The 17,069-nt window shown below is 38.5% G+C and overlaps 1 protein-coding gene across 1 annotated transcript; it reads right to left on the bottom strand.

The window, feature by feature from the left end:
- Positions 1-4,092: 4,092 nt before the first annotated feature.
- LOC113433088 (GTP cyclohydrolase 1-like) lies at positions 4,093-16,676 on the bottom strand. Its single transcript, XM_026695423.2, has 6 exons — positions 15,271-16,676; positions 8,810-8,919; positions 8,348-8,403; positions 7,593-7,624; positions 6,935-7,019; positions 4,093-6,057 (listed from the first exon to the last, which is right to left on the bottom strand). Exons 1-6 carry the CDS (start codon positions 15,554-15,556, stop codon positions 5,931-5,933), a joined length of 696 nt encoding a protein of 231 aa, XP_026551208.1. The 5' UTR covers positions 15,557-16,676; the 3' UTR covers positions 4,093-5,930.
- Between the last annotated feature and the right edge of the window lie 393 nt (positions 16,677-17,069).

The raw sequence follows: 17,069 nt of genomic DNA, 5'->3' as shown, positions 1-17,069 counted from the left end.
TTCAGATATAACAGCCATTTTGCAAGCTAACCTATCTCAGAGGTTGTTCTGAGATTGAAAGGGAGACGGAAATATGCATTATTCTGCTGGGTACAATAAAATAAAATTTAAAAACAAAATAATTAAATTATTCACTTAAGATTTAGAAAGACTTGGACCTGCTCCTCAGTTTGGCAAAAAAAAATCTTACTTAAATCGTGTTTATATATACGCCGTTGAGAAAGGAAATACTACAGGTGCAAGGTGGTACCAAGGGTCTATCTGCCGTATGCCATGGTCTGGTGATTCAGAGGCTTCTTTGTAGACTAATTTGTTTAAGTCTGTACAAATTGTACAGAAACATCCTGCAATAAAATTGCACTTAACTGATTTGATCTTATGCTTATTTAATCTAATAATAATATAATACAGCTAAAAATAAGAGTCAAGGAAACAGCAATATGGGACAAGATTTTTTTTTATCGTTTGAATACAACAGCACTGTTTAATAAACTATATTTTTAAATATGACAAATCAAGCAGAAATGTAAAGTAGGTTTTGTATTACAAACTTTTAATACATGCAAGAATCTGATGTCATAAATAAAGTAGTTATGTGTATTTTAGCACCACTTTGACACAATCATAATAAAACTATTTTAAAGAACTTGGTAGCTAACTGAAAAAAGAGAGGGCCTCACTTTTATGAATGGGACAAGTGTTTCTGCTGCTAACATGCAGTTCCTGATGTGTGGCTATGCAGGCAGACACCCTTTTTAAAAAATCACAATATAACACATTAGCCCTTTATCCCTCTAGTGAGTAAATTGTAAAAATATATAGCCCCCTCCCTTTCCACAGACAACACAGTTTTGCATTTAGGAAATGTCAACATTTTTTGCATATTTAAGTTATTGGAGTCTATAAGGCACATTTCAAGTTGTATGACAGTTTTTCTGAGGACAATACAGTAATGTTTACAGTACTTTATAGCTCAAAGGTCAAAATGGGGGCAGCAAAAATCCTTACTATTTTTGTTCCTACTGTTGTTGTTTTTTAAATGCCATTGTACAAAAAGTAACTGCAGTTGAAAACTTTTCAAACCAAAAATTGATATTCAGCATTCTCCAATATGTCTTCGAGGACCTTTGTGTCTTCTAAGGTATACAGTATGACAAGTTTCCTTCTACTTGTTCTTAGTATAAAACGATACTAGCACAATCTTGCTTCCCAAATTTATCTCCAAGATTAAAAGTGCTCAGGATTGCTAACTATTTAGTCATTCTGCCTGAGCACAGTAGCATAGGAGATATCTCCAAACCATGAAGGAATATCCTTCCCAACACTTGTTCAATAACATGTGAGAGGATGCTATTGCACTCATGTTCCACTGATGGCCTCTACAAATATATCTGGATGACTACTGTGGGGGGGAAAAGCTGGACAAGACAGGTTTTTTTTTTTTTAAAAAAATCTGATCCAGTCTGATTCTTACATTCTTAACATAAACACTGTAGCTCTACAACAGGGGTGTCAACTCAAGGTTCATGGGCTGGGCCAGAAATATCAAAGGATTGGCCGGCGGTACCTCTGCCAGCCAAAATGGGCCACATGGGCCCTCATGAGGCCCCCACATGCCCATTTTTGGCCAGCAGAGTGCTGCTGGAGACGGTGGAGGCCAAAAACAGGCCACACAGGGGCACTCACAGGGCCTTTGCATGGCTGATTTTTGGCCAGAAGAGTGTGCTGCAGGAGGCCGTGGAGGCTGAAAATGGGCCACATGAGGGCCTCACACGTCCCAGTGGCCCATTTTGGTCAGCAGAGATACCATTGATATTTCCGGGCCAGATTAAGTACCCCATGGCCCAGATCTGGCCCATGGACCTTGAGTTGATGCCCCTGTTGTAGAGCTACAAAACATGTCTCCATGTGGCCCGTTTTGGCTGGTAGAGTACTACAGGAGATGTCTGTCCCATCCATCCCTGCTCCCTGTCCACCACCCCCCACCAGCCCGCAGAGGACTACAATGCTGATCAAAGAAATCCAGCTTGACAGCCCAGCTGTACAATATTTGAAAAGTTGAATTTCACTTGGTTGAATGAATGGGTGACTTTAGAATGACCTAGATTTGCATTAACGATGTAGCATAACTCAAAATGTATCGTGGTAGATTCAAAATAATTCTTTAAATGTGCTGAAGTCATTCACTCTTTCAAAAATTCTTAGCATCCTTCTATAATTCCCAAGGTTTCTTAATCCTAAATCAATAGTTTAAGCGGCTAATAAAAACAATCTTCGTGAAAGGCAGATGTATTCTTTTGACATCAATGAGGGAAGTATGTATGCCACTATAAATGACCAATCTCTCATTTTACAAATTATATATTTATTTAGATTCTCATACACTCCTAAACTGGAACATTAAACCTAGAACCAATGCATGGTCTGAAGTTCCTGAACAAGCCTACCCTTAAAACCTTTATATAGAGAAGACTATAAATAATAGCTACCGTAATTGTGGAGGTCAGTCAATAATATGTGGAACTGTGAACAAAAGAAATCATAATGTAAAATTAGACCAAAGATCTGCCCTGCCCATCAGTATAGAAACAGCTTAGTATTGGAAGAACATACACTGCTCAAAGATATAAAGGGAACACTTAAACACAATGTAACTCCAAGTCAATCACACTTCTGTGAAATCAAACTGTCCACTTAGGTAGCAACACTGATTGACAATCAATTTCACATGCTGTTGTGCAAATGGAATAGACAACAGGTGGAAAGCATAGGCAGTTAGCAAGACATCCCCAATAAAGGAGTGGTTCTGCAGGTGGTGACCACAGATCACTTCTCAGTTCCTATGCTTTCTGGCTGATGGTTTGGTCACTTTTGAATGCTGACAGTGCTTTTACTCTAGTGGTAGCATGAGACGGAGTCTACAACCCACACAAGTGACTCAGGTAATGCAGCTCATCCAGGATGGCACATCAGTGTGAGCTGTGGCAAGGTTTGCTGTGTCTGTCAGTGTAGTGTCCAGAGCATGGAGGCGCTACCAGGAGACAGGCCAGTACATCAGGAGACGTGGAGGAGGCCATAGAAGGGCAACATCAGCATCAGGACCGCTACCTCTGCCTTTGTGCAAGGAGGGACAGGAGGAGCACTGCCAGAGCCCTGCAAAATGACCTCCAGCAGGCCACAAATGTGCATGTGGCTGCTCAAACTGTCAGAAACAAACTCCATGAGGGTGGTATGAGGGCCCGACATCCACAGGTGGGGATTGTGCTTACAGCCCAACACCGTGCAGGATGTTTGGCATTTGCCAGAGAACACCAAGATTGGCAAACTCACCACTGGCACTCTGTGCTCTTCACAGATGACAACAGGTTCACACTGAGCACATATGACAGATGTGACAGGGTCTGGAGATGCCGTGGAGAATGTTCTGCTGCAACATCCTCCAGCATGACCAGTTTGGCAGTGGGTCAGTAATGGTGGGGTGACATTTCTTTAGGGGGCCGCACAGCCCTCCATGTGCTCACCAGCGGTAGCCTGACTGCCACTAAGTACCGAGATGAGATCCTCAGACCCCTTGTGAGACCATATGCTGGTGCGGTTGGCCCTGGGTTCCTCCTAATGCAAGACAATGCTAGACCTCATGTGGCTGGAGTGTGTCAGCAGTTCCTGCAAGATGAAGGCAATGATGCTATGGACTGGCCTGCCCGTTCCCCAGACCTGAATCCAATTGAGCACATATGGGGCATCATGTCTCACTCCATCCACCAACTCCACGTTGCACCAGAGACTTTCCAGGAGTTGGGGGATGCTTTAGTCCAGGTGTGGGAAGAGATCCCTCAAGAGACCATCTGCCACCTCATCAGGAGCATCTCCAGGCATTGTAGGAAGGTCATACAGGCACATGGAGGCCACACATACTACTGAGCCTCATTTTGACTTGTTTTAAGGACATTACATCAAAGTTAGATCAGCCTGTAGTGTTTTTTTTTTCACTTTAATTTTGAGTGTAATTCCAAATCCAGACCTCCATGGGTTACTAAATTTGATTTCCATTGATAATTTTTGTGTGATTTTGTTGTTCATTCAGATCTAGGATGTCTTATTTTTGTGTTCCCTTTATTTTTTTGAGCAGTGTATATAACAACTCGGACCTCAACACCCATCAGTGTTGACCAATGAGGCTGATAGTAGGTGTAATCGGTATGTCTGGAAGTTACCAAGACTAGAAAGTTGCCTTATTCAAGGCAGATTATTATCCATTTAGCGAAATACTGTATATTATAACACCTTTCCAGTCTCAAACAGAGAAAATGCTTCTTGCCTAATATCTGATGTTTACACTGAACATGTTGCACTTGGGATGATTTACTTACAAAATAAATGTTTTGCCCTGCTCTTTTTTTCATATTTGAAGTCATTATATCAAGGTCTTAAATCAAAGACCTTTTTAATCAGCCCTATCGTATTGAAGAAATGGATGGATCATCTAATATATATATATATATATAAATAAATAACATTTTACCAGGCATAGAGGTCTCAGCAATCCAAATACCCCTTTTTTTTGGAGACTTGGCATGATTAATCTTTTTATTCAGGAAAAAAATAAAACCACAGATAGTGCAGCACACATGAAATAAAACCCTTATATAAATCAATAGGTTCTAGGCTTTTCCCTCCCATTTTAGTAGATATTTGGCTGCTTTTGTTTTGTTTTAATATTGTAAGGCACCATATTAACATATGGTTCTGTTTAGCCAGGGAAATACTGGGTCCTGCCTAATCAGTTTCTTTGCATGGAATATGAAATAATAGCATTTGTCTTTTAACTAGATGGCTTTGAAATAAATTGGCTTTATTGCTTTAATATTTCTCTAATATCTCTTTCTAGATTATAAATTGCCAAGAATAAACATCTTGCCCTTGATCCCCTAAAAAGTGGAACTTTTTAGGACAGCAACATTCTTGTGGCCTTCTGTAAAAAAAAAAAAAGAATAACAACAGAGGTGGTATTCAGCATTCGACCAATTCTGGAGAATCAGTAGTGGAAATTTTGAGTAGTTCGGAGAACCAGCAAATACCACCTTTGACTGGAGATTTTACAATATCCTTTCCCTGCCATGCCCACCAAGCCATGCCCACAGAACTGGTAGTAAAAAAATTTGAATCCCACCACTGAGTAACAATAACTGCAAGCTAGAGATAGCTCTGTGAAATTTAAGGAATTATAACAACAGAGAAATGCCCTGCATGAGATTTATGTTTTTTAGTTTTACTATTTTGCAATCGTTTATTTTTCTCTCCGTGGTTTTGTTAGCAGAACGATATCACTGGAGCCATATGTCTCCCCTAATCTCACTATCCAAACTTCCAAACTGAAAGTACCAAAACCAGCCTTCCCCAACTAGTATCCTCCAGATGCTTGGACTAACTCCCTTAATCCTAAAACAATATGGGATTTAAAGTCTAGTATCTCTGATGGGCTTCGGGTTGGGAAAGCAGATCTTATATCATTTTTATTTGGAAAGCAGGATAGGTCTTGTACTTGATTCTCATTTGCGTATATCAAAAGATGCAAATAGATATGTGTGATCACATTATATATGCTGCCATATGAATAAAACCAATTTATTGTTATCTGCACTGCCTGGGTAATATTTCAAAAAAAAAAAACACCATTCAATTCTTGAATGTTTTCCCTCAAATTTACACACCTCAGAAGTGCTAGGAGTGCCATTCCCAAAGGAGCCAATTGTAGAAGGCTATAAAAGGTATTATATGCAAAAATGGGAACAAAGCTGTGATACAATTATGAACTCTGTCTTCTCTTTTTTCTAATTATCCAGCTTCAAAAACAATGGCTCACATAAGGCAATTATAATAATCAGTTGTGTATGCTCCAAACCATTGATGTAACTGCAAGCTGCTGCTCTTTAATTCTTGATCAAGGCAAGAAATTCCTCCCTTGCTTTTGAATCTTCTTGGAAGATGCCAAGCATAGCGCTAGTGACTGTTGTGCTGTTCATTTTCTGAACCCCCCTCATGATCATGCACATGTGTCTGTCAAAAAAAAACGTTAAAAGAAGCATTTTTAGAACATTAGCAAACACGGTGAATGCAATAGCATTCAAGCCTCAAAATCCTTAATACAAGTCTGATTTTTTAAAAAAATAATACCAATAACAAAATTAAATATAAATTCTAGGACTACATTATCCCAAAATGTAGAAGCATGCATTTATTCTAATAATCTTCCTAATATAAAACATTTTTAAAAAATAAAGGAGAATATCTATAGCTCAGGGTTGACATGAGGGGTCTGTCCTTGATGTTTTCTTGCAAACGTTTCATTACTCAAACTAGCATTGATGATATTACCTAGTTTGGGTAATGAAATGTTTGGAAGAAAACAAGCCAGCTCAGAGAGCATCAACGTTACGTCATTTTTTAAAAATCTACATATTCTTGGAAATTTACAGTATCTTGGTGACACTACAATTCATATGAAGGACTACTTAAAAACAAAATTGAGTTTGACAGAGGTCAACGGAGGTCATTCTCAGGCGACTTATTTTCTCATTGTCAGGTGTAATAATAAAGAAGGGATAATTGCCCCCAATAATCTCATTTCCATGATAGAAGCCTATTCTGGATCAAAGTGTTTTCCTTCAGTGAAGGAGCACCACATGAAGCAAGATCAATTGTGAAAAAGGAACATCTGGATTGCATGGTAATACCAGGCTACACACTTTGACACAAAATTGGTCTCATTGAATACACATAGTACTATATATTTCTATTCCTGTACTTCTATGCTTTCAAAGTGCTATTGCATTACTTTTCAATAGTATTGAAAAGGAAATGGAAAATAAATAATTTACAGCAGAGGGAAAGAATTACAAACTCAACTAAATCAAACAAGGAATGATGAACTTACGAAGCTTCTATCACCACAGCCACTCCAACAGGTTTCAGAACCTCAGTAATTGCTAAAGCAATCTGTTTTGTAAGTCGCTCCTGGACTAGAAATCAATCAGTACTTTATGAAAAATTATATTCATCAGAATGAATTGAGACAGTAAATGCAAACTTATTCAATAAATAAAAGAGATAACTGTGAAGGGAAGACTTCCCTTCTTGCACATTTTGTGCATGGAAACGAATTGTCTATTTCAGTAGTTATCACAAATTTTGAGTTTTTCAATAAAAATAATTATTTATTTAAACAACTTATACTGATCTCCCATTCTGTGGCACATATATTTATGGGTGGCTACCAATAATAAAACACAAAACAATAAAATCAATACAAAAATCAAAAATCCCTAGAACCTTTGCCACGGGTAGCACAAGCTTATGTCCTGCCTAAGTTATTTGCTTTTGGAATGAAAATTTGAGTTTTCAGTTTCTTATGCACACAGATCAGCTTCTGGATTTCCCTCCAAACAGGCCAATGGGAGAATGGAGCCTTTCTCCTGGTCAGATGAAGCTGATGATCTTTTCCAGAGAACTGTCAATGGGTCCTGGTCTGCATTTAGCCAATCCTGAATTGAAAAATGTATTAAGAAGAGCACAGTGCCAGAAAAAGTACTAACCTTGGAGCCTTCTGCTAAACATTTCAACAATTCTGGAAAAAGGGGAAAAAAAGATGCACTAATGAGATAGGGAGGTGGCATTGATGGAAATGCAAATCAGAAAGTGATTAAGTTTGTTTATAAATTGATCTCAATAACAGTCATCAATTATTTTTACCTCGGTGATATCTCCATGTGAAATATCCAACCATGTTTTTGGAAGTACAGAGTTAAAACGCATCAATATTTCTCCTGGTTCCTGCCAGCTGATAGCTGTAATTTCAATGTTTAAAATTCCCTATAATGACACAATAGTTCACTTCAAGAATTTGCCTGAATGAATGAGTGTTTGAAAATGGGTAAAGAATAAGGCTGTTCACAGTTGGGCTATACAAGTTCTTCAAATTCATAGGAGAAATGGTACTTCTGAGAACATGGGTGCTCAAACATCAACTGCCAGTTATTCCTTAAAGCAGCTCCATCTTTTCCTGCAATTGCATGGCTATCATCTATCATCGGTGACAGTTCATTTCATAGTTCAACTATGAAATAGTTGTGTATGATGAAGTGTTGTGCGAAGTACAGTATTCCTTCCCAGTGTCTACACTCGTTTACCTTTATGGATATTTCAAACAACTGTCGTATCTAATAGCTATTTCTTAGAAAGAAAACCAGACACACTCACATACCTTAATGTAAAATATCTGTTACTGTTGCCTTATTGAATCCATAATATAAAATAGTGATTTATTACTAAGAAGAAGAGTAATAAATACCTTGCAAGTTTACTTAATCCAACTACTTTTTTCCTTGGTAAATATCCAATGTGTACCTGCAGATATTAAAGGAAGATGAAGAATTATTAATATATGCATTAATGTATTAATATTCAGTCCAAGACTACCTGTATTTCATACTATGAGTATTTTTTTCAGTTGAACTTAGAAATCAGTTTTCCATCCACATTTACTGTTGCACTCTACATTCAATTTCTCAGCATTACAGTGAAGAAGAAGCTGAATATGTAACTGGCTAAATTAGCAGAAGCCTATTAATTTCATCTGGAAAAAATACTGCTGATACTGCTGCAGAAAATTAGTAAAATGGATTATTACTCAGTTATTATGCAAGGCATGTTACAGAAAGCAACAAATTTGTTCCACTGATTATATGGTTCAAGATTATGGACATAGAATTCAATATGAGTCAATGTGAGTCAAAGTTTCCACTGTCATTACCTTGCCAAAGAAAGGAACCAAGTGATGTTCACAAAGAGAAAACATATCAATGCCCTTTACGATAACTATCTCATCATGGTCTTCATCAAAAACAGCACCATTGAGTATCTCTGGAAATGAAAGAAATGAACATAATTTCTTTTTTTATTTTTTATTTTTTATTTATGTAACACATAAAAATAATACAATTCCCAATCTGGCAACCCAAAGCCCCCACTTTTTTTGGAGTCTTGCAACGTTTCCAGACTTATTCTTGTTTTTTTCCCTAGCCAAATGTATTTTAATATTATTTTATTTAATTCTTCAAAATATTTTCCCCCAGCTTTATTGGACTTGTTTGAAATAAATTATAATCATCTTGGTAAAATATTCATTTTTATAATAGCTATTCTTCCTGTCAATGATAATTGCAAGTTTTTCCATTTGTCTAAATCTAATTTGATTTGTTGCATCAGTTCATATAATTATCCTCTTTAATCATTGCACATTTTGCTGTTAGTTGTACCCCTAAGTACTTTACTTCCTTGACTATCTGTATATCAGTTTTTTCCATCAGCACTCTTTTCTCTGTATCTGTAAGATTTTTAACTAATATTTTTGTCGTTTCTTTTTATCCATGCATTTTAATTGCAATAACATAAATTGCCAATTAATGTTATCGAATGCTTTCGGTGTCTCTAGAAAAATCAAGTTATTTGTTTTTCAGGATGTATTTCATAATACTCCAATATGTTTAAAATCATTCTCATATTGTTTTTAACCTGCCTCTTTGGCAAAAATCTGATCTACATGTGTAAATTCGTTCAAAACCCTTTTTAATCTCTTCAATCTTATTGAAGCATATATTTTATAGTCCACAATCAATAAGGACATTGGCTTATAATTCTTTATCTGCATTAAATCTGAATCATCTTTCAGTATGAGAGTAATATTTGCCTCCATCCACGAATCTGGTACTTTCACTTCTAGCAGAACTTCATTGTAAACTTCCAACATAACTGGGCCTAATGTTTCTTGTAAATGTTTATAAAATTCTGCCAGTAGCCCAGCTGGCCCTGGAGTTTTATTATTCTTTTATCTCTTAATCGCTTCTGTCAATTCCATCATAGTTATTCGTTCATTCAACATAACCTTAACTGTTTTGGGTACTTCAGGAAGTTCAGATTGTTCCAAGTATTGTTTTATTCTATTTTCTGGGATTTTCTCCTGGTCATACAGTTTCCCGTAATACTCTTGAATTATTATTTTTTATCCTCATTTTGGTAATAAAGGATTCCTTTCTCATCTATTAGTCGATATATCAGTTATTTTCCTTCTCTTTTTTCAGCTTATATGCCAGCCACCTTCCTAGTTTATTCTCATTTTCAAAAAAATTATGTTTCACACTTTTGATTTTTTGTGCCTGGGAAGAACATGATTTCTCAATCTACATAATTGTTATCCTTTACTGCAGAATAACTAAACAAAGAAATTGCTCTATAGCAACTTGCTAGATTCTTTACAAACTATTTTTTCTTCTTCCTATCAACACTTTATTTGGGCACTTAATTCAAATTTAAATTTTATTTTTTCTCACTTATTTGCTTTATTAATTTTTCCCCAATTCTCTGTCTGCTTAAAATATAAACTGACATTACAACCTGGTTCTACATGCAGCAAAACTGAAATACAATTCCCATACTTTTCTGAGCCTGATAGAAAGCACATCCATGATCTTTATTTCTGCTATTGACACCAGTAGTTTTAATATTTATTTGAAGGATTGCTATAAAATTATGTTACCTGGAAGTTAAGCTAATTATAAGGGTTGGCTGTTTAAATTTTTTTAATCATTTTAGCCAAATTATTTGGTTCTCCAGGATTCTTAATTATAATCTCCGTTTGTCTTACCAATGAAACTGAAAATATTATTCCCTTAAACAAAATTTGTTTTTTCCTTGTCATTACAGTTTTTGAGATCATATAAACCAGGCTTGGTTTACCTTGCTTATATTTTGCACATGTATGTTTACCACAAGCAGAATGTACAGAGCAAATGCTTTTAGTAATTCATGAATAGAAAATTATTAACATTCTTTAGTTTTTTATGTTATTTTCCAGAATAGGCAATTCTAGTGCATTTGTTTTATTTCCATTATTGCAGTACTGGCAAATTACTAGTAAGCAAAGCCAATGTTAAGGATCATTAGAAATTATTCAAGTGGTACAAGCGAAAAAATGTTTTATTGTACTTATTTTCACTTTGGTATTGCCTGACTCCATACCAATTCAGAGCTGTTCACACTATCAAAATAAATGCAATAAAATGAATTTAAAAATTACTATATGGAAAATAAATCATCTGACAAATTTGGTTTGCTGAATACCCTACCCTTTTTCTAGAATGATATTAGAACTGGAGCCATCTAGCTTTTGTGATGGACCTGTAGCCATTCATAGAAAAGAATGCAGTAAAGACAGGCATGGGTGTTAATGCTATTTGTCAACTGGTGTACTGTAATCTATTCTACATGAGCTATCCTTCAAAGCCGCCTGGAAACTTCAAATAGTGTAAAATGCCATGGCCTATGTGCTTACAAGTCTCACCCATTACCGTCATATAATACCATTACTATGGAAATGCACTGGCTGTCAGTTAATTTCCAAATGCAATTCAAGACAGAAATTGGCAATTCTGGATAGAACCCAATATGCGTGAAAATAAGTGTTGGGTAAACCCATTTACTAACATGTTTGGTAAAAGGAAGAATGCAAGTGGGGACTCTCTTTGGGTGACCCCCCTCTTATGGAATAGCTTGCACCCGAAAGCAAATAGCCCTTCTCTTACAGCCTTCCAAAAACTTGTTAAGACATGATTAATTCAGAAGGCCTTTGTACATATAAGATTTTGTTGTAAGAAAGATGCAGCACCTTAATATTGGATCAGCATACTAGAATTATTCATTGTTTATACTTATTATGTTATTATATATTGTATGCCAACATTTTGACTGTAAACTGTCTAGAAGTGAATAATGAAGTAATAAAAAAGTTCCACAAATAAAGGAAAAGAGGCACTGGCAAAGTTTGATGATTTTTACCCATCGTCAAACTGAACCTAGACTTTTGAATTATTGTCAGAAAAACCAATAGAAAGACTATGCATACATATCATCAGGAGACTTCTATTCAGTTATATCTAAGCTACAATATCTATCTTATTACATTTAAATGACAAATCATCTACTCTGATTCTGAAGAAGTAGTGTACTAAAAGCCAGCCAAGAACAGAAAACTGCAGAACACAGCTTCTATCACTGTGAGGGCGAACCTATGGCACGCGTGCCACAGGTGGCATGCAGAGTCATTTGTGCCAGCATGTGAGCTGCAGGCAAACTTATCTCATTGGGCATGCGCACACCTCACAGCTGTTTTTTGGCTGGTTTGATGCCTTTTTCAGCCTCAGAGGCTCAAGGAAGGCTTCTGCAAACTTCTACAGGCTTTGCAGGCCAAAAACTAGCCCCATTTCATCACTTCCTGTTTTTCCAAAAATACTGGAAGTGACAAAACGGGGCTAGTTTTCGGCCTGCAAAGCTTGCAGAAGCCTGCAGAAGCCTTCCTAAAGCCTCTGGGAGGCCAAAAAAGGACTGAAACTGGCTGAAAATCAGCTGTGAGGCACAGTGCAGATAAGGGGGCAGCCGGGAGGGGGGTGAGGATTGTGCGCACATGCGTAGGTGTGGGGAGGCGGGCATTGCCTTCTGGGTGCTGGCACGCAAGCGTGAGTGTGCAAGTGCGTGCACAATTTTTGGCACAGGAGCCCAAAAAGGTTAGCCACCACTGTTCTATCATCTATAAGTCCCAACTAAAATCATTCAAGTACATCCATAAATGATCTTTAGCCATTCCTGTTATGGTCCATATATTTGCTTATAGGCAGCTGCTATTTGCTTAAAACAGCTATTAACCAGCAGCAACAGACTATTTCACCCTGTTAAAGATGCTGTGCTGAATCTAGATCTCAACTCTGCCTCCTACCTACTGATGATATGACTACAATTATTAACTGTATCCCTAGCGTTAGAGGCACATTTACCTGTCCATCCTTCAACATGGTATATATGCAATCATCTGTAAGTAATAACTCACTGCTTTGAGTAGACAACCCAATTTCTAGCCAAAAGAATGAATGCAATATTCAAAAATCAATGGGTATGCTGTAATTCTCTGAGAATACTTTGCTGCTGGTCTCAAGGAAAAAATTAATGAGAAAAGGAATCATGATTTCAGCACCAAACAGCAGTTAGAACTGATTAGAAAATGTAATACTATTCCTTAAGGACTAAACAAAGTTTGTCTCATAGATGCTAACTAGCTACTTCATAAAAGAACATCTGGGCTATACTTACTGCTGCTTTGTGGTCATTAAATATTATCTTTACTGCCTTTCTTTTTCACATCCTCCTCTCCCATGATTCTCTTCTTTCCAACAACAGCAGAAGGAGGAAAACATAATTTTTTATGGAAAGCAAGATAATTCAAGGGAGATCATTATGGGTTGACTAATGTTGCCCATTCTGTCTTCTCAAAAGACTGACAGCTGGTTTTTGTGCAGTGATAAACAGGAAGTGCAAATCAGCCCATATAAATGCTCAGATAAAGTTCAGGTACAACTAAAATTACTCAAGACTCCAATCACTTTCTTAACGTTAAGGTGAGACAGTCATTTATCAAGAAAGACTGAGGTTTCACACTTAAATATGCTGATTAGATTCCCAAATTGCACAAAGTTATCATGCAGCTTGTTTGTCTTTGACTTGAATGAATCCAGCCAAATATGATAATTCGGCAAACCATGGCTTAAGGAAATTATGATTTAGAAGGAGGCACAAACTTAGCCACTTTTCTAGGAATTAAAACCTTTTGATGATAGTATGGCTTCTGATAAAGAAGAGACCTATCCCTTAAGGCATGTGAAGTAATTTTTGTGTTTCAATACACAAATCCTACTTGTTATACCTTTATTTGGACACAATATATAGTTGTCTTGTGTGTTATGAAATGAAAACTTTGGTCTAATGACATTCTGAAAAATCACTAGTTATCTTGTTTTCTAGTCTCTTTTTATTTATGAAGAGTAAAACTGTTTCTTGGCTGGAACCTTATACACACCCTACTAAATGAGATGCACCCATTCCATATACTATATACAATTATTTTTGTTGGGTGGGATTAGGAAAGCATCAATCTTAACCATACTCTTGTTTATTTAAATGCAATTTCAAATCATGAGATAGTGGATTTTTCATTTTGCACTTCATGTAATTCACATTTTGTGTTGAAAGATTTGAGGGACTAGGATCTAGAACTGCTGGCCTCAATTTCTACCTGAACTTTTTTCCAAGAGTGCTTCTAGAAACCATCCTGCTAAAGAGTACTCTATACTCTTTATATGCATAACTACATTCCCACTCACTCTAGTAATACTATTACTAAATTTGCAGATGATACAACAGTAGTGGGATTCATCCCGGGGTGGGGGATGAGTCTGGCTATCAAGATGAGGTGGACCGGTTGCTTTTGTGATGTGGAGACAATAACTTGGTCCTCAACACCAATAAGACCAAAAGCTTATAGTAGACTATAGAAAAAACAGATCAGACATCCAGCCCTTGCTTACCAATGGAGACCGAGTGAAGCAAGTGGCCAGTTTTAAGTTTCTGGGTGTTACCATAAAAGAGGACCTAACCTGGGGTGCTCACATCGCAGCCCTGGTCAAAAGGGCCCAGCAGAGATTATACTACTTGAAGCTTCTCAGAAAACAACAACTGAATGAAAAACTGCTGGCGACCTTCTATCACTGCACCATAGAGAGTATCTTTAACTTACTGCACCTGTGCATGGTTTGCCAATTGCACAGTGGCAGATAGGAAAGCACTCCAGAGGGTTAACGTCATTGCCCAGAAGATCATTGGTTGCCCTCTCCCTTCTTTGGAAGAGCTTTATAGCTCCCACTGCTTTAAGAAAGTTCAAAACATTCCCAAAGATCCATCTCATCCTGGGTACCTCCCCCACTTTTTAAAAACTATTACCATCTGCCAGATGGTACAGGATAATAAAAACAAGGACAAATAGGCTGAAAAGCAGCTTCTATCCCAGGGCAATAATAACTCTACTGAATGCTATTGTATAGTGCAATATTAATGCAATATCAGGGATTTTCAATTCAATGTATAGACTGTAAAGGATGTGTGTTTGTTTCTTTTCATAGTCATAATGTACACTGAAGTTGGTATTTAATTTCGTTGTATGAGGTGCAATGACAACAAAGTAAACTAAACTAAAAGCACTTTGCCTGAAAAAGGCACTTCAAAATTCCCTCTCAGACCCTATTTTGAGTAGAGATGAAGATTAGGACTAGTTAGCCGCCCCTTGGAAGGAACCGAAGCCCTCTTTCCTATCTTGGATTGAAAGGGGAGACTCACCTTCGACGGTTTCATAGTAGCCCTTGGTGAGAAACTGCATGGCTTTGGCCGCCCTCCGAGGCGTCAGCAACAGCCCTTGCCTCCCCGGGTTTTCGCCCAAACCCTGCAGGATGGTGGCGTAGGCGGCCTCCAGTCCCGGGAGCCGCTCCCTTTCTTCCGCTTCTCGAGCGCCGTGGTCCTTCAGAGACGTTCTCCGCATCTGGCCGCCGCTCGGCCCATCGAAGAGGCAGCTGGGATGCAAGTCCCCGTTTTGGTAGGCCTGCAGGTTCAGCTGGAACGGTTCCATGGCCCCGCCGCTCGCTGCAGGAGACCGAGAGCGAGGCGGGAAGGACAGCAGAGGCAGCGACACCGGCGGGGTGTGTGTGGGGAGCGGGGCGTTCGGGGTTTGCCACGGCGGGCGTCGGTCGCAGGTGGCGAGTGCGCGTCTAGGACGGTGAAGCGGTTGCTGAGCGCTTTGATAGCCGGGTGGTGGTGGTGGGAGATTCAGAAGGGTTGCAATGAGGGCTTAAAGTGAGCTTTGCTAAGGGAAGGCTGCGGCTCCCGCTCTCTTTCTCTCTCTGCTCTTCTCGCGGGCTGAGGTGACTGAGCCTGAGGCTTCTGGTATTTATTGCGCCCCCCGATCTTGTTGCGCCCCTCGATCAGGCTCTTCTCCGTCAGAGGGGGTCATCTTGGGACCATCAGCTGGGCGAGATCGACTAAGGCGCCCTTTGTCGCCTGGCAGCCCCCCCACACCCCTTGCTCTAATCGGAGGAAACAAGCATAGTCAGGAATATTAGTCACGCCGTACACGCGGAGAACACACGTAACCTTTCGCCTTTAACTGGCCGTTCAGACCGCCAGCAGTCTCCCCCTTCCTCTTCGTTGTCCCAACAGCTCTTCCATCCTTCCCTCTCGAGATTTTACTCTCCGTTTGCTGAGCTCCAACGTGCTGACCTGCTCGGCCTGCAATGGCGTTGGCTGCAGAGGAACAATTCACGCCCTACGCTTTGCATCGGAGGTGCTTGAAAGTGGGATGAAGCCGGCCTCCGATGCTTGCATTACCTTACTGGGCGGATGGGAGAGGCGCGTGGGTGTAATTTCAGGCCACCGGTTTGGGCTTTGGGCGCCGTCCACTGCAAAAGACCTGCGAACCACAAATGTCAGCTACTGTAACGTGTCTGAGCACAGCTTTTTTTATGTCCAGTCTTGTAGCTGGTGGGCTGCCTTGGCCCCTTTCTGAAAATGGATGGGCTAAAGCAAACTTTTAAAACGTTAATTAAAATTTTAAGGGGCATAATCAAACACTGATAAGATTTCTTTTGAAGTAGTTTTTCAGATCTGTCAAGCTGAAATTATGGCTTAAGCTTAATGTAGAGGGGGTAGGCAGCCTTTTGCTGTATTAAATTTCTCCTTCTCATCTACTTAGAGTCAAATATTTGAAGAACTGTTAGATAGAATATATGTCTGTTTATTGTTTTACAGGAAAGGAATAGAGCTAGCCAACTACCCATCTCTATCAGTTTTCACATTCCTTTTGAAGTATGTGCCACTACAGCATTTAATGCATAAAATCTCTTGAAGTTATTCTAGTTGAACATCCATTTCCTAAACTTTGTATAACCACTTTAATAGAGCTGTTGTCTAGAAAAATCACAGTTATTATAAAAGTAATTCTGGGAACTCAGTTTGTGTTTTAAAGCAACTTTTCCAACCCAAAGTTCTCTAAGGGCATTGGTGCTACAGTTCTCCTTTTTATTATTTATTACTTATTTATTTTATTATTTATTCAATTTCAAACATCATTTCAACCAAGTGACTCT

The sequence above is a fragment of the Pseudonaja textilis genome, chromosome 1 (assembly GCF_049901715.1).
Source record: "Pseudonaja textilis isolate UNSWEBS1 chromosome 1, rPseTex1.2, whole genome shotgun sequence".
In the NCBI taxonomy this organism is placed as follows: Eukaryota; Metazoa; Chordata; class Lepidosauria; order Squamata; family Elapidae; genus Pseudonaja; species Pseudonaja textilis.
The sequence above is the reverse complement of the archived record's forward strand: the minus strand, read 5'-3'. Positions and strand labels throughout refer to the sequence as shown.